Raw genomic sequence first — 26,141 nt, 5'->3', positions numbered from 1 at the left:
CAGTCGAGAGGAACGATATACAATATACAGTAGAGGCTGAGGGTGCAGGCATGAAGTGAACTCGATCATATGCAATTAACTGAGGCCTTTAGGCTGCAGCCAAACAAAGGGAGCGAGAGGAAAGAGAGAGTATGGTATCTAGTTTCATTGACATATGGATAACAAAAAATATCAAAACAATATTCTTCAATAGTCCAACCACTATCTTTTGGCTAGATCTGCATCTACTCAATTTGCCACTCAAATGCTGAAAAGCTTTTCAAACTTGACTATACCATTGTTAGGCAAGCCTAAGGATCCAAAACGTATCTTACCTGCCCCACTGACTCCTTAGCATTTATGTGCATACTTAGTCCTTAGACTACTGGAGCCACCCCCAACAGAGAAACATTACTTTGATCTTCAAAGAAAAAGTAACGTTTGGTCATGCAAACAAACCCTGAATAACATGGCCAAAGGCATATTCATTCATTAATTCATTCCTTCGTTCTAATTAAAATATCTGAAGTAGCCAAAGTACAAATAAAGTAGGTAGAAAAGGGGCAGTAATAATTGGTAAATAAGTGACCTCGTCCCCAGGCTCAATTGCTGCGCATGTAGGTTCGACAGAAAAAAAGAGAGCCAACTGGAGGATGAGATTAGTGAAAAATATCATCTGATCCACAAAGCTGTATGGAGGTTGAGTAAGAGAAGATTAGGAAGGCGTATGCAGCAGTGATCATTCACTAAAGATCACAGCTTCTTTTATTGTCCTAATGTGGGCCAGCTACAGTCATATCAGCTGGGGGGATCACGTTAATTTGGAAAAATATCAATTGCATACTCCTCACGGTCACTCTCCTTTGATCCTTCTCAAAACCCTTAGGAAGAGAAAGACAGAGGTACCTCCCCTCTGACCTTCTCTTCCATTGGGTTTTGAGAAGGATGTGACCCCCAGTTGACATGACTGTAGCAGGCCCGCATTAGGACAATGGAAGGGAAGTGACACTATAATTAGTATGAGGAATTAGGAATGGAGCGCAGATGGGACCATTCAGTCATCTTACCTAATTTCTACAGTTTGTACTTTGCTTTGAACTAGAGACACAAAACATATTCATAAAGAAATAATCACAGGAGACGACCATTAAATTCACAATAAACTTTATCATATCTTTTCATCTTGACAAAATAAGAAACTAGTTGGGGAAAAAGCGTATTTTTTTATGGAAAGGGGGGGGGTCATAGGGATAGGTCTTTGCGCTAAGACATGAAGAAGTGAAGGGGAACAAAGGACATGTTACAGCACTGCAGGGAGATCATGTGCATCCCAAATGGCACACCATTTGCGTCTGGTCAAATGTAGTGCACTATGTAGGTAGTAATAGGGTGCCATTTGGGACGTACAAAAGTAATCCATATTGGAGAGTTGAATAAAGAAAGATAGAGCAAGATGGTAGACAGGAAATTAAAAAGAGACATGGTGAGAGATTTTTTATATATATATATATATATATATATTTTTTTTACATGTAACAGATAAGGCACAGGCAAAACTAAAACATACTTTGGTGTCCATTTTATTTTTAAAAAACTTAATGAATTGAACCAAATGCTTTACAAAGAAATGGAAAAGGACTCCGTGAAAATGAAATAAATAGGAAATGAAAACTGTAGTGTAATTGTAAACCCCAATCATAATCCAACTCACTGTATGGCCTGGATGGTCCTTTTGCTTTATGTTGTATTGGGTCTATGCTGACCTATAAAGTGCCTCTTTGGATGAATGGGCAGAAAAATACAGATTTTAATGAATATATTCTCCTCCAGTCTGGTTGAATTAAGTGTTGGACTGGTTTGGGTAGGTTGGACCATTTCTCTGAAATGTGTCTGGATCAATGACTGGACTTATTAAATAAAAAAATAAAACAAAATCAAATCTGATAACTAAAAAGTTATTTTCAAAACATGAACATTTAAAAAGTATTATTTCAAGCTGTGTGCTTTCTGCTCCCCAAGAGCCATTGCATTTGGAGACCGGCATAAACTAAGACAAATATCCACACAATGCAAACCCAACTTGTCAGCTTTTAAACCATTAAAACAACTTAATTATTAACCGCCATATTTTTTTCAACAAAATCTTTACCAAGAACATTAACAACAATGGCACATTCCAGGTTGAATAAGAATGCCATAGCAACAATAGTAGTGCCTGATCTACTACAATCCAATAACAAAATGGCAGGGGGCAAAAACAAATGACAAATTTTGCATTATCGCTACTGTATGCTTTAGTGGTCTGACATGGTGATTTGAACACTTATACTGACCTGTACCATGTTGTGGTCATTAAGAGCACCTCATCTCTCTTGGCAGTTTTAAGTGTTGGCACATTGCATGTCATTTACCTCAGTGTGTCATTATTTGGGAAGGGTGTCAGTGTACTGAGAAGGCAGCATTTGAACAGTCAATTTTAAGTCTAGCAATACTCAGAGCGGGGACCCAGGACCCAGTTTGGGGAAACCCTGCCTTAGTGAATGATTTGCAATGTAAGGACTCAGAAACAGTAAGAAATAGAGGGGGATGGATAGAAATGATAGGGAATAACAGTTTGTTGCTAAGGCACTGGACAGCTCAGACCATGCACACAGTTTTGCTGTGTGTTTAGGTCCATTGCAGTCTTTCCTGAACTCTCCCCTCTCTCCTTCAACTAGTGTGATCTACAGAGCAGTGAAACCCATCCGGGCCTCGTAAGGAGTGTGATCTTTAGCATTATTTGTGTATATATCATTCAGCGGTATGTGCGTGTGTGTGTGTGTGGCTTCCATTCCATCCATTCTGCCCTACTTTGGCATCATGGCCTGGGCCACATGGGAGTTGTTCTTCCCCATTCCTGACACATCCTCCTTGGTGTCTCTGTAACAAATCACTCCATTTTGCTGTGGTGGTGGTTGTTGTTAAGCACTGTGTGGCCATTGCCATTGAGCACAAAGCCATTTTTTGTTTTCTTTGTTTCCCTTTTCTCATGGTCATCATCCTCCTCGTCTGACTCAGTCTCTTCCCTGTCGCTCCTCTCATCCTCAACGATATCCTGATGGGAGAGAGAGTACATTTTGTAAAATGTAGGTAAAATTAATGCTTTTCAGTTAAGGCAGAGGCTGCAGAGCCAACTTTTCTGGGCCCCGCTTCCTAGCAGCTGGAGGTCCCGGGGCTTCTGCGCATGTGCAGGACTCTACTTTGCGCATATTCTCTGAACGTCCATGCAGCCTCTGCATACCAACCAATCAGTTCCATGGGGATGTGTATTTAGATCTTCAGTTAAAGGCTACTATGAAACTGTAGACTATAACTCAACCACAACATTTGTACAATCTACATGAGTCATTTTATTTTCGAAAGACCTGTCGCTCCGTAAACATGCCTGGGCGAGAATAAATAATACTAGCAAGTAGGGCCGACCCCATTTAGTCGACAGGTCGACTGTTTAATCGATAGGCTTTTGGTCGACCAAGATTTTTTGTTGTTGAGCAGTGGCAAAATATATATATAAATAAAAAAATGCATTGCACACAAGACACCTGTCTGATTCACACCTGTCTCAGTGTCAATCAGACAGGCGGAGGCCGTGGGGATGGCACACCAGTATCACATTTACCACTAATTCCCATCCTTTCTACAATGTTTGGTTACGGTAATTTCTGTTAATGCATTCAATATATTATTACAACAATCTTACCATTGCAGGAGTGGACACGTTGTTTGCAGAGCGCACAACCTAAGCTACACTTGTGAGAAAAAAGTTTTGGTTTATTTCCTTCCATTTACGAGTTGTCAATTTATTCATTGTCTTTTGATTTGGAGCGCTCCTGTCAATTTTGAGTAAGGACACACACCTGATTTGACTGGAGACTGGAGTGTCGGCCTTCTCGCCCGCTCCAATTTCACTCCAGTAGCACTCACTTCACCAGCACAGGTCATGACTGCCCCAGCATGCATTTGTAGTCTACTTGTGTGCTGCTAATAGCTCCATGCTTTAGCTACGGTCATGGAGTTTGCTAAATATTGTCATAAAGAAACTGATCAAACACACAGGTGCTAAATCAAGGTGACTTACAAAGATGAGAAGGAACCAAGAGCAAGAGAGGGAGTGTGGTGATGTAGTGTCCACAACTAAAGAATCATTGTGGAATCTGAAAAGACATATCCTGAAAGCAGCATGGTGTACTTACTACATGCACATGCTAAAAGAAAGGAACTAGGTGGGTAGATAACTAAGTGTGTCATTGTAGCAAATGTATTTAGAAACAAGAAATCAGATCTCTTAAACGTGTCATTCATTTTTGGTCTATTATATTTACAATAGGCCATAATTGATTTTGGCCCAATAGGCCCTGCATATTCCCACGTTCAAGCTTTCCATTTTGGTTGGGTTATTTTACCTAAAAACCTTTAGGCCAACCTATACATTTTTTTTTTAAACTCTACATCTCTGCCCAGCCTGATAAGAGTGGCCAAAAGGGTGTTTAGCATCCCCAGTGGCTCTGCCAGTGTAGAGAGGATATTCTCCGCTGCTGGCCTGCTCTCCAGGCACCATCACATGAGCCAGACTGGCCAAACTAGTGTTTCTAAAAATGTATTCAAAGGCACTAGCAAGTCATTTTTCATTTAATTTGTATTTTATTCTAAGTAAGTCACAGCCTATTAGCACAATTTATAGACTATAATAATTTAATACAACAAAATGTTTCAATGCGGAGTGCCCTATGTCCCTACCAGCCTATTGTGTCGCACTCGAAAATGCTTCACAATGTATTTCGTTGTAGGCTATAGCCTTGAAATAAAGCCTAAATAATTTATTTTTGTTCCTTCTTAGGCTCCCCGTCTGGCTCCTGACCTATTTAAATGTTTATAATGCTGTTTAATATGACATGCATTCATCTTTTCAAATGTATTCAAATAATTTTTATTCAAATCCATATGGTATGGTTTAAATGCTTAAAAACCAAATGGTAGCTCCAGGTAGTCACAAAAATAGATGGGTGTTGGTTAAATTGTGATTTTAATGAATGGAGCAAATTTGGAGCTGCAGTTTATTTTATTTTTCCGGTGAGCGCGGAACGGTTTTTAGCAGAGCGGTTGGAAAGGAGCTTGCGCACAGCTCCACGAGCTGGATTTCCAACATCACAACTCAGCTCACATGCTCTGGTGGGAGGAGTAGCGTGTAACAGGTTTTTCTTGCTTCTGTTAAGGCTATATTGATCTCTGGCTCCCTCTTTAGTAATTTGTGTGTCATCATTTTTAACCGCAGTGCTTAAAACATCAGACAAGCGCAGTACCCTACATATAATAGATTTTTTTCAATCATAGGGTGTGTGTCTAGATATGTATTTTTTTGTCATGGACAGCACTACTAGCAAGCAAGCATCGCGACAGACATATCAGCAATGGAATAATTATACAGACAAAGTAGCCCTACTAAACAATGCCATGTAGACAGACAAAAACAACCATATGGCCTCAGCAAAGTCTAAAGGAAATAACTAAATTGAACAACAAGAAGACTGTGTCCCCTTTTTGGTCAGTGCCAGCAGAGGAAAGGAAGAGCGGCCCTCAGTTTCTTGCGGTCTCCCCCCGCTGAGACTGACCAGAGGCAGGCACCATCAACCCATTCAAAAAAAAAAAAAAGCTAATGATATTCATTTATGCTCACTCAGCCGTGCCTCACAAGCAATACAACAACTGATCTATTACCGATGTGATCATATAGCCTACCTCAAATGTTGAAATATATCAAACAAAAATGGTCTGAGGAGAACAATACATTGGCAGGGCAATTCAAGCATAGCCAACATTTGGTGATAATCTATTGGGCCTAAAGCCTACTGAACAAACCCATTGCTACAGTACTGTTTTTAATAGGTTAAATGTTCCATAGGATTAACATTACTTTCAAGAAAATGTTTTGCTTGCAAGGTGGTGGTGGGCCACTGCGGCCACTCTTCATGAGTTCCGTTTTTTTTGTGGAACCCACCTCTATCAAAGTTGCCCATCCCTGAACTACAATGTTGTTTATCCATCCTCAGTTGTTTTCTGCTATCACAGCCATTAAACTCTTACTGATTTAAATCCCTGAGCGGCTTCTTTCCTCCGGTAATTGAGGTAGGAAGGACACCTGTATCTTTGTAGTGATTTTTTTTTTTTTACCCAACTACCAATAGGTGCCCTTCTTTGTAAGGCATTAGAAACCCTCCCTGGTCTTTGTGGTTGAATCTGGGTATGAAATCAGGGACCTTACAGATACAGATCATTTTATGCGTGGTGTAGAGAGATGAGGTAGCTATTCAAAAAAAATGTAAACTATTATTACATTTTTTGGGGAAAAAAAAGTTGACCCCTTTTTCTCCCCAATTTCGTGGTTTCCAATTGGTAGTTACAGTCTTGTCTCATCACTGCAACTCCCGTACGGACTCGGGAGGGGCAAAGGTCAAGAGCCGCACACATCCTCCGAAACACAACCCAACCAAGCTGCATTGCTCCTTGACACAATGCCCACTTAACCCTGAAGCCAACCGCACCAATGTGTTGGAGGAAACACTGTACACTTGCGACCGCGTCAGCATGCACTGCGCCCGGCCCGCCACAGGAGTTGCTAGTGCGCAATGGGACAAGGACATCCCTGCCGACCAAACCCTCCACTAACCCGGACGACGCTGGACCAATTGTGCGCTGCCCCATGGGTCTCCAGGTTGTGGCCGGCTGCGACAGAGCCTGGACTCAAACCCAGAATCTCTAGTGGCACAGCCAACACTGTGATGCAGTGCCTTAGACCACTGCGCCACTCAGGAGGCCTAAACACTATTATTGCACACAGAGTGAGACCATTAGGGGTATTAGGGTTTTCTAAAGCTAGCCAGCTTCAGTTAGCTTCATATTCCAGAGCCCTATATTACATACGTGGTTTGAGCCCCTTTTTCCCACAAAAAAACATTTGGCTAATAAAATATTTAGTAAGTTGTCTTACTCAAATGAAGGTGATGATGATGCAACCTTTGCGAAAGGTAATATGATTTTATTGGTCCTCAACTCGCAGCTCAGACACTTCATTCAGGATAAATAGAGTTAGCCCTGAGTTAACCTGCCCGGGAGCAGATTAGTTCTGAAGTATTCATTGCCATAGAAATGTACCTGGCTAAAAGGTGAGCCACGTTCGTAGTACCGGTTATCCCGAGTTGAACGCAGAGTTACCTTGCTAACTCCTCAAACCACATACATAGTATAGGGCTCTGGACTAGGCTCAATCTCTGTCCAGGAAACCTCCCTATAGTGATTAGGTTTGGGAATACGTACATTTCCAGGTAGGAACTTGATGGCCATGCGCAGGATGAGGCCAGCCCAGAAGATGTGCAGACACTGCAGCACAAACAATAGCCCGTTGAAGAAGTAGAACCCAAAGAAAGGGGGATAGAGGGTCAATGGGTACACCCACGTAGTATGTATGATCCTGGGGGAAGAAACAGACAGATCCAGTCAATACAGACCTACATTAGCAGTCAAAAGCATTTTGACAAAGACTTAAGTAAATCACTAGAATACATTGCATCCTGTATCACTGACAGAAAATAATACTTTACACATATGGAGGCAGTTTCCCCAGACACAGATTAAACCTAGTCCTGGACTAAAAAGCAAGCTCAATGTAAAAGCTCAGTTGAAAAGGCTTCTTAGTCCAGGATTAGGCTTAATATGTGTCCGGGAAACTGCCTCTAGGATGCAGTTGAGTGTCATCCAAGATCTGAGCATCTTACCAGAAGGGGAGTATGACAAGGCGGGTAAGGATGAACACAGCTGCAAACAGGATGAAGATGTAGTTGCAGGTCTTTCTCCATCCTGCATAGTTGAACATCTTTGCTGACTAAAAGGAACAGGAAAAAAAATAAGGAAAAACAAATAAATAATAAATATATGGTTGCTGTTTCCTATACTCTCCTTTAGATGGCAGGCTTAACAGTATGACCAGTTCTGTGAGTAGAAATTCTATAAGCACCATTTATTATTATAATGATAATACAATGACTTTCCATATAGAAATAACACTCACTCTTCTATACTTATCATGGAATGGACATAGTTTCTTTAGATTTGTAATGGTGAAATAGCTGGATGCCTTTTTGCTTGACATTGTATTGCATTGTTGGAGAAATAAGATTTGGTATGGGGGGGGAGGGGGAAGGGGGGGGCTGTACCTCCAGTAGGTAGTCTGAGGCATCGTGCACAAGCATGATCAAAGTCCCGGCACGGATGTAGTTGACCAACCACGAGAAACTGATCAGCAGAATAGTGGCCACATGGTGAACAATCTGCTCCTTAAAATCCTTGAAGAGAGCGAGAGAGGGGGAGTTTGTCAGTTATGCAAATGTTAAGTTTACTTTGTGCACTGCACAACAGCTCCAGTCAAAACAGAGGAGGTGGTAGTTCACTTTAAAATCTTGTTGAAACTAGTTCTAGTTCTGATGGATATGGCACCATGGTCATGACATTCCTCACTCGTAACTTGATTATCTAGTTTCTTTTGGATGCGTTGTTCTGAACTACAGTTATTTTAAATTAGAGCTTTAACGCTGCGGAATATCAGCAAAACGTTCCAAGATTTAAAATGTCTGGAGGGACACCTAAGCTACGGTTACAGACACCTGGTTTCAACGCCGAGTCATGTGGTTCTCAAATGTTTCCAATGATCCAGGTTTATTCGACAAAATCAATATCACAAAAATGTGTCATGGAAACGGCAGCTATAGGAGAAATGATCATTTTTATCTGTTCGACGGGTCGATTTTTCTTTTGTCTAACTTTCTCTGTGACAAATGATAATGGAAACTGTGTTTTTCAAATAAATTATGATTAGGGAATAATTTTGAAGGTAGGCCTATGCACGGCACATGGTTATAAAGCTTCACCACATTTAATTCTAAATGCCTACTGTTTGCTAAATTTAAAAAATGCAACTATAAAAATAAATGTTTCTTTGCAGGACAAAGATTGTCTTGACTTTCAAGAATGCCTAAATCGCTTTGCCTTGCTTTTCTGGTTGGCTGGATGCAAGTTTCACCAGCCAATTATTTCAGATCTACAGGAGTGCAAGTTTCACCATGACATAGTTTGCACATGGTAAATTAGTACATGCGTGCATTCTATCGAGGCTGGCTTCGCGGGCTACTTGAGACATGTAACAGATAGTTGGGAAGTCATACAGGCTGACGCTGATTTATTAATGTGCAATTTTCATAAATGGAAACAGAGTGCATGTAGCCATGTGCACTTTCCAATTACAACTGAACTAAAAACCCTGCAAAAAAAAACCTGAACAAAAAACAAACAAGCCCAATTTGGAATTCCACTGCAATTACAGCTAACTTAATGACACCATTGTTTTGGATCAGCCCTATTATTTCATTGTGTCTGTCAAATCAAACGACTAACAGGACTGGATTTCAGTCAAGTCTGCTGACTGTTTTGAAGAGCTGCCACCTTTCATTTGGACTCGCCGGCTGGAAAATAAATACGTCTGGAGAACATGGTCAGTCAGTCTCCACTGCCATACCTTTCCACAGTGTGCCGGTCACACATTAACCCACAGGTTCCCTAGACAAATTAACACCCCTCCCTCCCTAACTTAGTTGTGATTCCATAACTGACATCTGCCGAGATATGGTTAAATGTCTTTTATCGCTCTCTCTGCCCTCTTGACAACAGTCTCTCCTGTTACCACTGTAACGGTACTGAATGTAAATTGTCAATGTTTCTGAATTATAGGCTCCACTTACTTTGCGCTTGACATCCGTTGCCACACTGAATAGTAGCGAGATGTAGAATCCCAGCTCAATCATGTAGTACCAGTACTGAGAAGGCAGCAGTGGCTATAAGAGGGAAGAACAAACATTGAATATAAAAAAATATATGGTATTTAGCAGACACTTCTAAAGCTACTTAAAGTATAGTGCATGCTTACATTTTCATAACATTCATAAAAGGTGTCTAGAAATACCAAACTGGAATCTTCAATCAGGCAGCTCATTGAATTTGATAAACAAGCATGAAAAACTGTTCATGTACTGGGAACCTTTGAAACATAATTTGCTTGTGACTCTCCCATATTGTGGCAGACACTGACTTTGTAAAGATTTTAGACCAACTAAACATTTAAAACCAATTAACATTTAGAGACCAACAGTGTTATAGAAAAGCTGGTGAAAAAAGGTGGCACAGAGTGTACACACCAGTGTGGGGAAGCCATTCCACATCTCCTCCATGTCATAGAACCATGGTTTCTAGGAAGAGATTTCAGTGTCAGAAACAAACACAAAATGGCACACGCAAAGGTATAAAACATTACAAAGGCAAAGCATTGCTAGAGAAAATATATGCCAACAGTAAATGGTGGTACTCACATCAATTAGGGCACCCAGGCCAGCAATGAAAGCAAGAAGGTAAAAGGTAAATCTCCAACTGTAAGAGAACGCACAGCAACCTCAGAAACCCCATATGAACAGAACACAATTTCACACAGCTTACAACAATTTCACATGTTCACACAACAGATAGTTTATTGTCTATGGCTCCTTCAAGACAAAGTAAAACATAAGATACAACTACCTGTAAACTATACAAGGGAGCTTATATTTTGATCAGGTGAATAAGACAATAGCAGGCACTTTTACAGAAGGCACATAACATGTTACACAGTAGAAATACGCCCACATCGGAAATAAATAAATAAAGGTTGTTTAATTAATTAAAATGTGGGCAAGTGCAAGTTCCATTCAACCATGTTCATCTGCTCTGCTACTATTCATTTCAGTTAGCGGTACTATACTTTCTTTGCTAAAACAATTGATTTCAACCATATTCAATACAAAAATGAGTGTAGCCTCTGACTGTATAACCACAGATAGAAAAATAAGGCTTGTGGGTTTGGACTTGGCTGCTAAGGGTACCAGGCTTCCCGGAACTTCTTGATCTGACTCGGCCGTTCCTGGTTCCTCCGCCGTCGGAACCACCTCTGGACCTGCCTCACCGAGCAGGCCGACTGTTTAGTCAACTCCTCCACTGAACTCTGACAGAGAGAAACGAGGGTTAAGAGCAATATACACTTAAATTAAAGGGATAATCCACCCCCCAAAATAAATACAAACATTAAACTCCTGTCAATTTGGTGAAGGCCTATGTTTCATTAGTGTACCAACTCAGTGGCTGTGGTTAGTGTCTGCCCTGAGATTGGAAAGTTGGGAGTCCAAACTGCAAATTGGGGATAAGGCCCTGAACTAGACTAGCGTCCTGTTCAGCGGGTGAGCTTGTACATCAAGCTGCCTTACGCTACAGAAACAGGCTCATTCCAGATCGCACAATGATTTAACCTCTATGTGGTCCTTCTGTGAAATCAGGCAATCGTGTAGGAACGTGTCATAGCTACCAGGTTCTCGTCACTAGAGGTAGGGGATAACACACCATCACATTTCATAACGCTTTTAAAATAATTACCTGCACTCCAGATCACCAAATCAGCCAATAGATGGTATGGGTGGGTATACTTGTCAAGAACACATCCATCCGTTCATATCGTCGTGACGAAGTACATAATATATTTCGCTTAGATGTGCTCAATCTAAACAGTGTCCCAAATGATTCAACTCAGGGTGTTTTTGTAAATTCACTGTGGAGTGCCTGAGTGTGCTCAGAGTGCGCTCTGGGCGTTCGTAAATTCAGAGGGTTGTCAGATTGTCCAGTAGGGTTGATCTGAGCATTCTGACCTCACAACGGCAGTCAAGCACCTAAGCTAACTTACTGAAGTTGTCTAGCTTGCTAGCTACTTCCAGACACGAATGAGAGAACATCTCCCTCTGACCACTTTACTCACCTTAGCCGAGCTGGTTAGGTTGTCTACATGTTATCTAGAGCATTGGTGACTGACTGTGCTGCTGGCGACAATTTAATTTAAAGAAAAATTGCCAACAACGTTGACTGACACCAATCGTATTCAACGAGTGTTGCACGTTTGTAAATTCCTCAGGTATTCTGCTCCCTGGCACACTCAGACGAGAATGCCCTGAAACCGGAGTTGATAGCCAGAGTGAATTTACGAATGCACCCTCAGGTTCTCCATCAAGTACCATCTTGCAATGCGCTCGTGTGTCTGTGGGAAAGGTGGGAAAGGGCCGTTGTTGCCATAGCAACGTACTCTGCCCTCGTTTGTTCAGGCGATTTTACAGCTAGCTAGTTACTTCACATACTGATATTGACTTTGGTTTTATTGTGCGTAGTGTAGCTACGTTTGCTAACTAGCTAGCCAACCAGCCCAGAGAGAGCCATGTTTTGTAGTCAACTTCAACTGCAACAGATCTCCAATGACTTTCACATTGCTACCAGCCTTGTTATAACAACAAAATAAAAAAATGTGTTCACAAAAAACATTGTTTTCACATTTTAGTGTTATTTAACACAGTTAATCATAGGAATTAATGGTTTGGGGTGGATTATCCTTTTAACATCTTATGTGCGAATGAGAGAACATCTCATTGTCTCCTTCAATTATTGTTTTACTGTAAAGTGTGCTGCGATTTTGAATGCACTTTAAATAATGGTTGATTTAATGTAGCAATTGTGCATGGATTTGACTAAGGAGTTGTGCAGTGTTTGTGTGAACTATTGAACTGTGTGGTCACTTGGATTTGGTCATTGGAACTGTATGGTAGTTTCCTACATGTAGGATTAGGAAGGTGTTGGCGTTTGACCCTGGTATGCAGCATTACAGTTATGCTGTACAATTACCTGTGAGGGGAACTTTGATGCATTGCAGAAATAGGATTCCAGTGTGGTGTTGGGAGCAGCTCTGACACGCGGTTTCTCCCTCACTCTAAGTAAAGAGGCAAGTTGAACGGCCACGGTCCTGGATAGTCAGAGGAAGCAAAGGAGGAGAGGAAAGTGTTGTAGGGACTGTAAATAAGTTATGATTGTTGTAGTGAACACAAGTCAACAAGGCTAGATGAACAGGAAAACGAGATTTGAGCAATACATGTTAAAAACAACAGAAAACTAACGGAACATAGCAAGGCCATTGCAATGTGAGGAGGTGGGGAGGGGGAGGTATTGGTTTCATCCTAAATGAAACCCCTACTTCTGACCAAGGCTGACCAAAGGATTCTTGGTCTTGGGCCTGGAATACTGACCTCTCAAATATCTGTCGTATAATCAGGAAGCATACTGCAATGGGGAAGATGACCCAGAGATCCCTTCCTTTAGCGAAGACTTGGCCATCCCGGTCCTTGAGGTTGGCCCAACCCAGGCCCGCTGGGAACCACAGCCGGTCCTGCCAGATCCAGTCACTTAGCTCCCTAAGCCAGGTCAGCATTCTGAGAAAGAAAGAAAGAAAAGAAAGAAAAGATTCAGACAAAGGGGTAAAGGAACAAGGCCTTTTTGGTGTCAGGTACAGCCTGACGTCAAGACATTTCTTTGTTAGATCACATACCAAAATAACATCCAAAATGCTTCAAGTAAAGGAACGCTGCCTCAAATATTTGTACGGAATATATTGTTGTGTTAGTGAATTTTAAAATGTGGGGGTGTCATGCCAAATAGTGTCCCCCTGCCAAAAAAGTATCCCCCCCCCTTTCACAATGGGATTTGATGAGTTCTAGCTTCTGTTGCTAGGGCTGTTGCTAGAACTTGCAAAATTCTGACCAGATTACGTAATGAACCAAAGCGTCCGTTGCTATGCTGGTTGCTTGGCTCTCGTAGCGGTCCCGAAGGATGGAGGACGTGGGGAGTTCTAGTTCCATTTCGCCTCATAAGCGCGTGCTCCGCGCAAAATGATTACCTCAAAATTGCTCTCCAAGGACGGTTGGTGTTTTTAACGGTGACAACCTGCCAACTACCTGCTGCTTCTAAGGATTGAAAAGACAGGAAAGAGAACACTCTTTCTTAAACATATGTCTTTATAAGAAAATATTGTTAAAGAGGATTAGAACATTTAAGCTGTTTGTAAACTGACTTTGTTAGCTAGTGTACTTATTTACCTCAGCCTGCCAGACAGTTTTATTTAGCTAACGTTAGCTAGCTAGCTACTGTTTAATTATCATTAGGTGAAAGAGGATTACTATTTGCATCCATAACTTTTATGCGATCATTTGTGATGTGATTATTGTGTCATGTTGATCTTGGTGTGCTGGTGCATCCATCCATATTTGCATAGTCACTCAGCTATGAAAACATGAGCGAGCTGGTGACACTTAATACATACACTGACAACCTTATCTGACCCATCAACATTTCCAACAATGCGTTGGCCTGAATATAAGAATGTATAACACAATGAACAATCTACAGATGCATCAAACACCTACTGCAGGACTTCCTGACATTCCCCAGATGAATCCATTAGCTATCTGAATACAAGCTTTGACAGTGCCGAGCAGCTGTTGTGGCATAGATGCAGCCATTGATACTAGTTGAGTGGGCAAGATGCTGTGTAGGTTTAATTACAACACAGGCAATGGGATATGCTGTGAAAGACTCAAAGCCACTATGACATCACTGCTACTGTCATTACTAGCATGTTTACTCGTTTTGTTAGAAATGGCGTGTAAACAAGAGGGCCTGATTCTCATTTTACTGAGGCACCGTTGTGTCTGAAGTCTGTCAGAGGGCAAGAGGCCAGCATGACAACACTACCCGCTTGGTTATTTTAGAACACACACACTGACTGTGACACTGATAGTTGTGCAAAGCCAGATCATCAAATTAATGCAGAGAGAGCAGATCTGTGCCCAACATCACACTTTTTACACAGTCCTAGGCACAGGAGATGCCTTGTTTTTTGGGGGGGTGGGGGGGGGGGGTTATTTTCACTTACGATGACAGTTCTTGGTACAAAAGGGTTTAAGAGTATTCACATAGGGAAGCCTCAGTGCCAGCTACACTAGAGAGATGCTCCAAACAAACCAGTCACTGTGTGACACCCAGTGCCCCTCTCCTGTCTGTTGATTGATTGTTTAACAGGGATTGCATGCATGGACTTTGAACACTCCTATGCTTACTGTGAATTAATAGGGCTGTGGCGCTCTGGCGCCTATCTTTGTTTGCACAGGAGGAAGGACCATTCTTGCAGTTTTCAGAGAAAGCTGGATATTTTTTTTAAAACAGTAGAGTATGTATGGGAAACATACTGACAATAGTATGCCACTAACTTAATTGATGGAGTAGTTGGTCAGTATAGCACACATATGCTTGGTGTTTGTCACATCATTTGCTTAAAACAGCAGATCCTGGAATCTCCTTTACCCTCCAGGTGACTTATGAACTTACTTACAATGTCAAAGGACATGGAGGGAAACTTCACAAATAACACCGCAAAATGAAACATTGTAGTCAGAGGGTGAAATGAGATGAATTGAATACAAAGTAGACTGTCATCAGGCCGGAGAGGAAACAATGTTGCGAGCATTCCAATAGTGTGTGCTTTTTGTGGCCTGTGATTTTAATGCAGGGAAACTGAAATCCGTTTAACCTCATTTTTACCAGCATGTCACCTATGCAACTGGAGGCGACAAAACTCTTGAACACCTTTACTCCACACACACAAACGCATACAAGGCTCTCCCTCACCCTCCCTTCAGCAAATCTGACCATAACGCCATGCTCCTGATTCCTGCTTATAAGCAAACAGGAATACCAGTGATACACTCAATACGGAAGTGGTCAGATGACGCGGATGCTAAGCTACAGGACTGTAGAGTCACTGTGGGGAGGACAGGAAATGGAGGGCAGAGCACGCCCCTCCACAGGACTATAGTGGAGCGGGTCGACAGCTTCAAGTTCCTTATTGTCCACATCACTAAGGAATTAACATGGTCCACACACACCAACACAGTGGTGAAGAAGGTACAACAATGCCTCTTCCCACTCAGGAGACTGCAAAGAATTGGCATGGGTCCTCAGAGCCTCAAAAAGTTATACAGCTGCACCATCGAGAGCATCTTGACTGGCTACATCACCGCTTGGTATGGGAATTTCTTGGCATCCGACCACAAAGCGCTACAGAGGGTAGTGCGTACAGCCCAGTACATCACTCGGGCCGAGCTCTCTGCCATCTAGGACCTCTATACCAGGCGGTGTATGAGGAAGGGCCTAAAAACAGTCAGTCAAAGACTCCAGCCACCCAAGTCATCGACTGTTCTCTCTACTACTGCACGGCAAGCGGTACCGATTCACCAACAGAACCCTGAGCATCTTCTGTCCCCATAAGCCATAAGACTGCTAAATAGCTAACCAAATAGCTACCATACTATCTGCATTGACCCCCCTTTTGCACTAACACGCTAATCACATACGCTGCTGCTACTGCTTATTATCTTAACTGTTGCCTCGTCACATTACCCCTACCTATATGTACATATCTACCTCAATTACCTCGTACCCCTGCACATCAACTCGGTACTGGTACTCTGTGTATGTAGCCAAGTTAGTTACTCGTTGTGTATTTATTCCTTGTGTTATTATCTTTATTATTGTTGTCTCTACATTGTTGAGAAGGGCCCATAAGTAAGCATTTCACTATTAGTCTACACCTGCTGTTTACAAAGCATGTGACAAATACAATTTCATTGGATTTTGATTGTGGCCCACAATGTGGGACGTTCCTGCAATTGGGCGTTCCTACACCTGCAGGAACGAGCCCCCTCAAGCATCCCATTGTGGGCATCTTCATGCTTGTGTTCAAAGTAACTGCTCAGTGACAATTACTTTTAAAAGTTAATATTCTGTTAACTCATCCTATACTTGTATGTGGCCAAAGCATAAATTGGAGAAAAAACACTTTTTCAAACCCCACCACAAACTTGTATCTCAAACAGACCTTTTCAAAAATGCTTGCTATTTCCTCATAGAAAATGATGTAATCTCCCATAGGAAGGTGAGCTGTCCAATCAGCAGTCTATTTGCACAAATATATATATAAAAAAAATATATCACCTTTATTTAACCAGGTAGGCTAGTTGACAACAAGTTCTCATTTACAACTGCGGCCTGGCCAAGATAAAGCAAAGCAGTGCGACACAGACAGAGTTACACGTTCATTAACATGGTACTTAATTTTGTTTATCTGTCGGCCCCAGCCTCGAACTTAGGCCCTGTGTGTAGCTGACACTCTCTACCCATTCATCGCCATCTACCCATGTTGTTGTCTTAGCTGTTTACCCATTGTTGTCTTAGCCCTCCCAATCAACACCTGTGATTGCTTTATGCCTCCCTCTAATGTCAATATGCCTTGTATACCGCTGTTTAACCTCTCTGGCGCATGTGGGACGAACTCGTCCCACCTACGTAACAGCCACTGAAATCCAGTGGCGCGATTTTTGAATCGTTAGAAATACTATTACTTCAATTTCTCAAACATATGACTATTTTACAGCTATTTAAAGACAAGAATCTCGTTAATCTAACCCCACTGTCCGATTTCAAAAAGGCTTTACAACGAAAGCAAAACATTAGATTATGTCAGCAGAGTGCCCAGCCAGAAATAATCAGACACCCATTTTTCAAGCTAGCATATCATGTCACATAAACCCAAACCACAGCTAAATGCAGCACTGACCTTTTATGATCTTCATCAGATGACACACCTAGGACATTGTGTTATACAATACATGCATGTCTGTTCAATCAAGTTCATATTTATATCAAAAAACAGCTTTTTACATTAGCATGTGACGTTCAGAAAAAGCATAACCCCCGCAAACTTCCGGGGAATTTACTAACAGTTTGCTAAATTACTCACGATAAACGTTCACAAAAAGCATAACAATTATTTTAAGAATTATAGATACATTACTCCTCTATGCACTCGATATGTCCGATTTTAAAATAACTTTTCGGATGAAGCACATTTTGCAATAATCTAAGTACATAGCCCGGCATCACAGGGCTAGCTATTTAGACACCCACCCAGGTCAGCCTCCACCAAAATCACATTTCCTATAAGAAAAATGTTCTTACCTTGCTTGTTCTTCGTCAGAATACACTGCCAGGACTTCTACTTCAATAACAAATGTTGGTTTGGTCCCAAATAATCCATCGTTATATCCAAACAGCGACGTTTTGTTCGTGAGTTCTAGACACTATCAGAATGCTTAATCACGGTCTCGCGCATGGCGCATTGGCGTGACAAAAAATGTCTAAATATTCCATTACCGTACTTCGAAGCATGTCAACCGCTGTTTAAAACCAATTTTTATGCCATTTATCTCGTAGAAAAGTGATAATATTCCGACCGGGAATATGCATTGAGCCTAAACAGCCGAATTAAATTTCTCCTCAGGAGCGAATCGTGCACGCGCCTCATTCAAAGGTCCTCTGAGCCGCCACTTACCAAAGCCGATAATGTGTTTCAGCCTGAGGCTGCCTCGTCAACCTTCAGTTATTTCCCGGGTTCTGAGAGCCTATCGGAGCCCTGGGAATTGTCACGTTACAGCTAAGATCCTTACTTTTCAATAAACAGATGCAAGACGCACGACTCCTTGTCAGACAGGGTACTTCCTGCTTGAAACCTTGTCAGGTTTTTGCCTGCCATAGGAGTTCTGTTATACTCACAGACACCATTCAAACAGTTTTAGAAAATTCAGAGTGTTTTCTATCCAAACCTGAACAATAATATGCATATTCTAGCTTCTGAGTTTGTGTAGGAGGCAGTTAAAAATGGGCACATATTTTTTCCAAAATTCTCAATACTGCCCCCTATCCCAAACAGGTTAAGGTAGCTCTCATTGTTTTGTTTTACTGCGGAGCCCCTAGTCCCACTCTACATGCCTCGGTTAGCTCCCTTGCCCCACTCATGCTGAGACCGCACATAGCTTAACTGGCGCCTCTAGAGTTGCAGCCTCTCTCATCACTCAATGCGTAGGTTTACCTCAACTGTACTCGCACCCTACCATGCCCTTGTCTGTGCATTATGCCCTGAATCTATCCTACCACGACCAGAAGTATGTTCCTTTTACTCTCTGATCCGAACGCACTAGACGACCAGTTCTTATAGCCTTTAGCCGTACCCTTATCTTACTCCGCCGCTGTTCCTCTGGTGATGTAGAGGTTAACCCAGGCGCTCTCATTTGTTGACTTCTGTAACCGGAAAAGCCTTGGGTTCATGCATGTTAACATCAGAAGCCTCCTCCCTAAGTTTGCATTATTCACTGCTTTAGCACACTCCGCCAACCCTGATGTCCTAGCTGTGTATGAATCCTGGCTTAGGAAGCCCACCAAAAATACAGAAATTACCATCCCCAATTACAACATTTTCCATCAAGATAGAACTGCCAAAGGGGGAGGAGTTGCAATCTACTGTAGAGATGGACAGAACTCCGCAGGCTTACTATCCAGGTCTATGCCCAAACAGTTCGAACCACTACTTTTAAAAACCCATGTCTTCCGATATAAGTCTCTTACTGTTGCCGCTTGTTATAGACCCCCCTCAGCTCCCAGCTGTGCCATGGACACCATATGTGAATTAATTGCCCCCCCATCTATCGTCAGAGTTCGTACTGTTAGGTGACCTAAACTGGGATATGCTTAACACCCTGGCCATCCTACAATCCAAGCGAGATGCCCTCAATCTCACACAAATTATCAAGGAACCTACGAGGTACAACCCCAAATTCATGAACATGGGCAGCGTCATAGATATCATCCTGACCAACCTGCCCTCTAAATACACCTTTGCTGTTTTCAACCAGGATCTCCACGATCACTGCCTCATTGCCTGCGTCCGTTATGGGTCCGCAGTCAAACGACCACTCCTCATCACTGTCAAACGCTCCCTAAAACACTTCTGCGAGCAGGCCTTTCTAATCGACCTGGCCCGGGTATCCCGGAAGGATATTGACCTCACCCCATCAGTAGAGGATGCCTGGTTGTTCTTCAAAAGTGCCTTCCTCACCATCTTAAATAAGCATGCCCCTTTCAAAAAATGTATAACTAAGAACAGATATAGCCCTTGGTTCACTCCAGACTTGACTGCCCTTGACCAGCACAAAAGCAATCCTGTGGCGCACTGACTAGCTTCGAATAGTCCCCGCGATATGTAACTTTTCAGGGAAGTCTGGAACCAATATACACAGTCAGTTAGGAAAGCAAAGGCTAGCCTTTTCAAACAGAAATTTGCATCTGCAGCACTAATTCCAAAAAGTTTTGGGACACTGTAAAGTCCATGGAGAATAAGAGCACCTCTCAGCTGCTTACTGCACTGAGGCTAGGAAACACTGTCACCACTGATAAATCCACGATAATCGAGAATTTCAATAAGCATTTCTCTACGGCTGGACACGCTTTCCACCTGGCTACACCAACCCTGGCCTACAACTCCGCACCCCCCACAGCAACTGGCCCAAGCCCCCCCACCACCCCGTTTCTCCTTCACCCAAATCCAGACAGCTGATGTCCTGAAAAAGCTGTAAAATCTGGATCCCTACAAAATCAGCTGGGCTAGACAATCTGGACCCTCTCTTCCTAAAATTATCCGCCGCCATTGTCGCAACCCCTATTACTAGTCTGTTCAACCTCTCTTTCGTATCGTCTGAGATTCCTAAAGATTAGAAAGCGGCCGCGGTCATCCCCCTCTTCAAAGGGGGAGACACTCTAGACCCAAACTGCTACAGACCTATATCCATCCTGCCCTGCTTTTCTAAAGTCTTCGAAAGCCAAGTGAACAAACAGATCATTTCGAATCCCATCGTACCTTCTCCGCTACGCAATCCGGTTTCTGAGCTGGTCATGGGTGCACCTCAGCGATGCTCAAGTTCCTAAACGATATCATAACCACCATCGATAAAAGACAGCCGTCGTCGTCGACCTGGCCAAGGTCATTCACCGTATTCTTATCGGCAGACTCAAAAGCCGTGGTTTCTCTAATGACTGCCTCGCCTGGTTCACTAACTACTTCTCAGATAGAGTTCAGTGTGTCAAATCAGAGGGCCTGTTGTCTGGTCTCTATGGGGGTGCCACAGGGTTCGATTCTCGGGCCGACTCTTTTCTCTGTATATATCAATGATGTCGCTCTTGCTGTGGGTGATTCTTTGATTCACCTCTACGCAGACGACACCATTCTGTATACATCTGGCCCTTCTTTGGACACTGTGTATTAAACCTGCAAAAAAGCTTTAATGCCATACAACAGTCCTTCAGTGGCCTCCAATTGCTCTTAAATGCTGGTAAAACTAAATGCATGCTCTTCAACCGATGGCTGCCCGCACCCGCCCGCCTAGCATTACTACTCTGGATGGTTCTGACTTAGAATATGTGGACAACTATAAATACCTAGGTGTCTGGCTAGACTTTAAACTCTCCTTCTAGACTCATTAAGCATCTCCAATCCAAAATTAAATCTAGAAATCGGCATCTTATTTCGCAACAAAGCCTCCTTCACTCATGCTGCCAAACATACCCTCGTAAAACTGACTATCCTGCCGATCCTGGACTTCGGCGATGTCATTTACAAATTAGCCTCCAACACTCTACTCAGCAAATTGGGTGCAGTCTATCACAGTGCCATCCGTTTTATCACCAAAGCCCCATATACTACCCACCATTGCAAACTGAATGCTCTTATTGGCTGGCCCTCAATACATATCCGTCACCAAACCTACTGGCTCCAGGTCATCTATAAGTTTTTCGCTAGGTAAATCCCCACCTTATCTCAGCTCACTGGTCACCATAGCAACACCCACCCGTAGCATGCGCTCCAGCAGGTATATTGCACTGGTCATCCCCAAAGCCAACACCTCCTTTGGCCGCTGCCAATGACTGGAACGAATTGAAAAAAAAAAAATCACTGAAGTTGAAGACTTATCTCCCTCTCTAACTTTAAACATCAGCTGTCAGAGCAGCTTACCGATGGCTGCAGCTGCACACAGCCCATCTGTAAATAGCCCATCCAAGCAACTACCTACCTCATCCCCATATGTTTTTTTTCTGCTCTTTTGCCCACCAGTATTTGTACTTGCACATCCTCATCTGCACATCTATCACTCCAGTGTTAATTGCTAAACTGTAATTATTTCGCCACTATGGCCTATTTATTGCCTTACCTCCTTACTTCATTTGCACAAACTGTATACAGATTTTCTATTGTGTTATTGACTGTAGTTTGTTTATCCCATGTGTAACTCTGTGTTGTTTTTGTCGCACTGCTTTGCTTTAACTTGGCCAGGTTGCAGTTGTAAATGAGAACTTGTTCTCAACTGGCCTACCTGGTTAAATAAAGGTGAAAAAAAATATGTACAGTCAATAACACAATAGAAAAGGAAAATAGAAAAATATATGTACAGTGTGTGCAAATGTAGACGAGTAGGGAGGTAGGCAACAAATAGGCCATAGAGGTGAAATAATTACAATTTAGCATTAATACTGGAGTGATAGATGTGCAGATGATGTGCAAGTAGAGATACTGGGGTGCAAAAGAGCAAGAGGGTAAGTAATAATATGGGGATGAGGTAGTTGGGTGTGCCATTTACAGATTGGCTGTGTACAGGTACAGTGATCCGGTAAGCTGCTCTGACAGCTGATGCTTAAAGTTAGAGAGGGCGATAAGTCTCCAACTTCAGTGATTTTTGCAATTCGTTCCAGTCATTGACAGCAGAGAACTGGAAGGAAAGGCGGCCAAAGGAAGTGTTGGCTTTGGGGATGAACAGTGCAATATACCTGCTGGAGCGCGTGATACGGGTGGGTGTTGCTATGGTGACCAGTGAGCTGAGAAGGTGGGGATTTACCAAGAAAAGACTTACAGATGACCTGGAGCCAGTAGGTTTGGCGATGGATATGTAGTGAGGGCCAACCAACGAGAGCATACAGGTCGCAGTGGTGGGTAGTATATGGGGCTTTGGTGACAAAACAGATGGCACTGTGATAGACTACATCCAATTTGCCGAGTAGAGTGTTGGAGGCCATTTTGTAAATGACATCGCCGAAGTCAAGGATCGGTAGGATAGTCAGTTTTACGAAGGTGTGTTTGGCAGCATGAGTGGAGGCTGTTGCGAAATAGGAAGCCAATTCTAGATTTAATTTTGGATTGGAGATGCTTAATGTGAGTCTGGAAGGAGAGTTTACAGTCTAACCAGACACCTAGGTATTTGTAGTTGTCCACATATTCTAAGTCAGAACTGTCCAGAGTAGTGATGCTAGTCGGGCGGGAGGGTGCAGGCAGCAAGGTGCAGGCAGCAATCGGTTGAAATGCATGCACTTAGTTTTACTAGCATTTTAAAGATTGGTATAGAGCCCACAACATTCTGTTGTTGAGGTATGCCCACACCATTCCAACACAGAGAAGCAGGTTAACATAATAAAAACTTTTTTTTTTAAATCACTCATAATTTAAGTAATGATAAAATATTGCACATTAATTATACCACAATGATACCACAAAGCAGAGATGCTAAAAAAAACGTTGCCCGTGCTACAGACATCTATATTGGTCCGCTAATACTGGTAAAGGCCGAGTGCACTACTTCTGTGAATACTTTTTTCAATTATAATTGTTTTATTCTGATTTTTCAGAGCACCCCTACTTCCCGCAGCTATATTCCTAGCTAGCTAGGTAGCGAGCTAGCTACCTACAGGTGTTGCCCCTGAAAGCGGGGGTCGAAGGTCACTGTTTACCTGTGTCCTAACTAATTAGATACTGGTGTAGCCCGCTGCCTCCCGCCAGCTACTGTACCGGTCCTAGCTTAAAAATGGACCAATAGAATTGGACCCAATAAAGAGGGGTTCCTGCAAATGAAGGAATGCTCCGAATTGCGGGCCGCAATCACGCCCTTCTAAACATTTCCGGTAACTTTCCTTAGGGTGTGGGACTTCTTACGTTTCATCATCTGTAGGTTATAGCTCGTTATATTTCCTCCACAACCAAAGTAAACGAAGGACGTCCAAAGCATTCCTTTTCACGATTTTCTTCTTTCCAAACTGTTATTGTGCGATAGTTCATGGTTGCATTTCAAACCATGACCTTCATTTATCGCTGTGTTCCTAAACAAACATCACCACGAGATCAGCACATAGCCTATTCGACAAACTCCAGTTGACAGGAGTTTCTGTCATCCTGAATTATTTGAAAACATTCAAGTATATTTCTCTTTGTGTGGCAAGGGGGTGACAAGTTTGCGGAAAAGCCATTATAGGCGCGCATCTCAGGGGACTAACTATCCAAGAGAGAGTGAATGTTAAAAATACTAACAAGGCGAGGTGAGTAGTCCAACGTAGCCTGTTTTAAATTGACAATTGCAAGAATTCAAACAAAACTTGTATCACATCTAGTTCCATATAACGGTGGGAACTTACCTCCGTTTTATCTTTCACGCAGGTAGGCCTATTCGCCGCAGTGTGAAAAGGCGGAAACTGGAATATTGCTGTATGTCCCCTATAGAATAAGCAATTGAGCTCTATGCCGACGACGCCATCAGCGATAATCCAAATTGATTATGAAAATTGTCTGGAGTCTGCATTGAAGATTATTATCCGGCAACTCGATCATCGTCAATTTTCTGCATTTCAGGAAAATGTAATGCTTCCCCTTGGCTTGTAGAACTTTCTCCCTTATGAAATACTTCTACTTTTTGTTGGGATGAGGGCCCGGAACATTTATTTTACTTGCTCGGAGCAGTATGGCAGATGTTTGCCGGGAATGGGCGTCGGTGAGCCCGGTTTCTCATTTGGGCAAACGGAATGGGAGTAGAAGATGGTAGAGTAGGAGCACTGAGGTAAGGGTAGGAGTCGGGACAATGGGAGTGGCGGGGATCAGGCTATTTAATGTGACGTTTTACGGCATGCGAAAACGCCTGAACTTGTTGGGACGCATCTGCCAAGCCCTAGTACAGTCGACAGATTATCCTTTATATTGACCAGATACTCTAGTGCCGGCTCTAACAATGAAAATACATTTCTTCAAAAATGGAAGGCAGTCGTCAAGGAGGCAAATTCAGGTGGGACCATTCTAGCCAATGAGAAGGCTGATATGCGTGTGAACAGGCACACCGGTTCGCACTAATTACCACAGCCCCCCCCAAAAAAAAATCATGAAAACATTTGCTTTTTGGTCTTAATATATGTTTAGGTATAAGGTTGGCAATGTCATTAAGGTTACGTTTAAAATCACATTTTAAGTAGATAAATTGTAGAAATAGGCGGGGTTTGACTAACTAGTGACTACCAGACAATTCCATGTGTTTTTTTTCTCAAAGTTGCCAGGATGTCACGTGTGTCCTACTTATATCCATACACTCGTAACAACCTAATGGTCGCGACATTTCTATTCGATCAAATAAGTTAAAAAAATAAGCCATTACATTATTTTGTTAACCAAATTCAAAACTCATTGACCACCATACAAATACTCATCTAACCTGGTGAGCAAAAACGAAAAATGCCACCTGCTGGAGAACAGATTTTGGGCCCAATTATCCCTCTCACTTATTCTCTTCCTTCTCTGCCACAGTTCAGTTTTGAGCCTAGGCTACATCAGATAGAGGCGAAGCGAGAGGTTTTACTCCGCCCAAAATCTGTCGAAGAAAAATAAGCCAACGAAGTGAGAGATTTTTGTTGTTGTATGGAAGTCAATGAGAGTGTCGAATTCTATCAACAAAAAAACATTTCTCTATACACCGTTCACACGCGTATAAGCCCTCTCATTGGCTAGAATGGTCCCACCTGATCTCGCCCCCTCCCGCGTATTTCCATAACAGGCAATCTTTGGCTTCACGCACTGACTGTGTACATTTTATGTGAAGATCTGCTGAGTATCTGTGGGGCTGACCTGTAATAAATGACTATGAAACAAATTCTTGGTGTTAGAGCTAGAATGAATCACATTATTATACAAAATCTTTAAATTAATTGTAGCCTATTACCTAAGCTGCAATTAACATGACAACTCAAACTAAATTATTCCACTGCTCTCTTTAGCTACATACTTTAGTCAGACTACCATCATTGAAGTGGTTTTTGTGAGGAGGGGCGTTGTACAAAACAAAGTCATCAGCGATTGGATCATCTCTAACCAATCAGAGTATCAAAGCCAATTACACATTTTCAAACTGCTGCTTTACCAGCATAGTCTTGATAGACAGGCAAGGCTG

The 26,141-nt window shown here is 42.4% G+C and overlaps 1 protein-coding gene across 1 annotated transcript; it reads right to left on the bottom strand.

Annotated features, from left to right (window-relative positions):
• Nucleotides 1-1,126: 1,126 nt before the first annotated feature.
• Nucleotides 1,127-24,814, bottom strand: LOC115173295 (ceramide synthase 2). Its single transcript, XM_029731264.1, has 11 exons — nt 24,349-24,814; nt 13,203-13,385; nt 12,805-12,922; nt 10,974-11,092; nt 10,428-10,485; nt 10,257-10,307; nt 9,804-9,896; nt 8,226-8,354; nt 7,788-7,894; nt 7,330-7,483; nt 1,127-3,073 (listed from the first exon to the last, which is right to left on the bottom strand). The coding sequence occupies exons 2-11, from the start codon at nt 13,382-13,384 to the stop codon at nt 2,909-2,911; spliced, it is 1,176 nt and encodes a 391-aa protein (XP_029587124.1). The 5' UTR covers nt 13,385; nt 24,349-24,814; the 3' UTR covers nt 1,127-2,908.
• Nucleotides 24,815-26,141: the final 1,327 nt, after the last annotated feature.

The sequence above is a fragment of the Salmo trutta genome, chromosome 34 (assembly GCF_901001165.1).
Source record: "Salmo trutta chromosome 34, fSalTru1.1, whole genome shotgun sequence".
NCBI lineage: Eukaryota > Metazoa > Chordata > Actinopteri > Salmoniformes > Salmonidae > Salmo > Salmo trutta.
The sequence above is the reverse complement of the archived record's forward strand: the minus strand, read 5'-3'. Positions and strand labels throughout refer to the sequence as shown.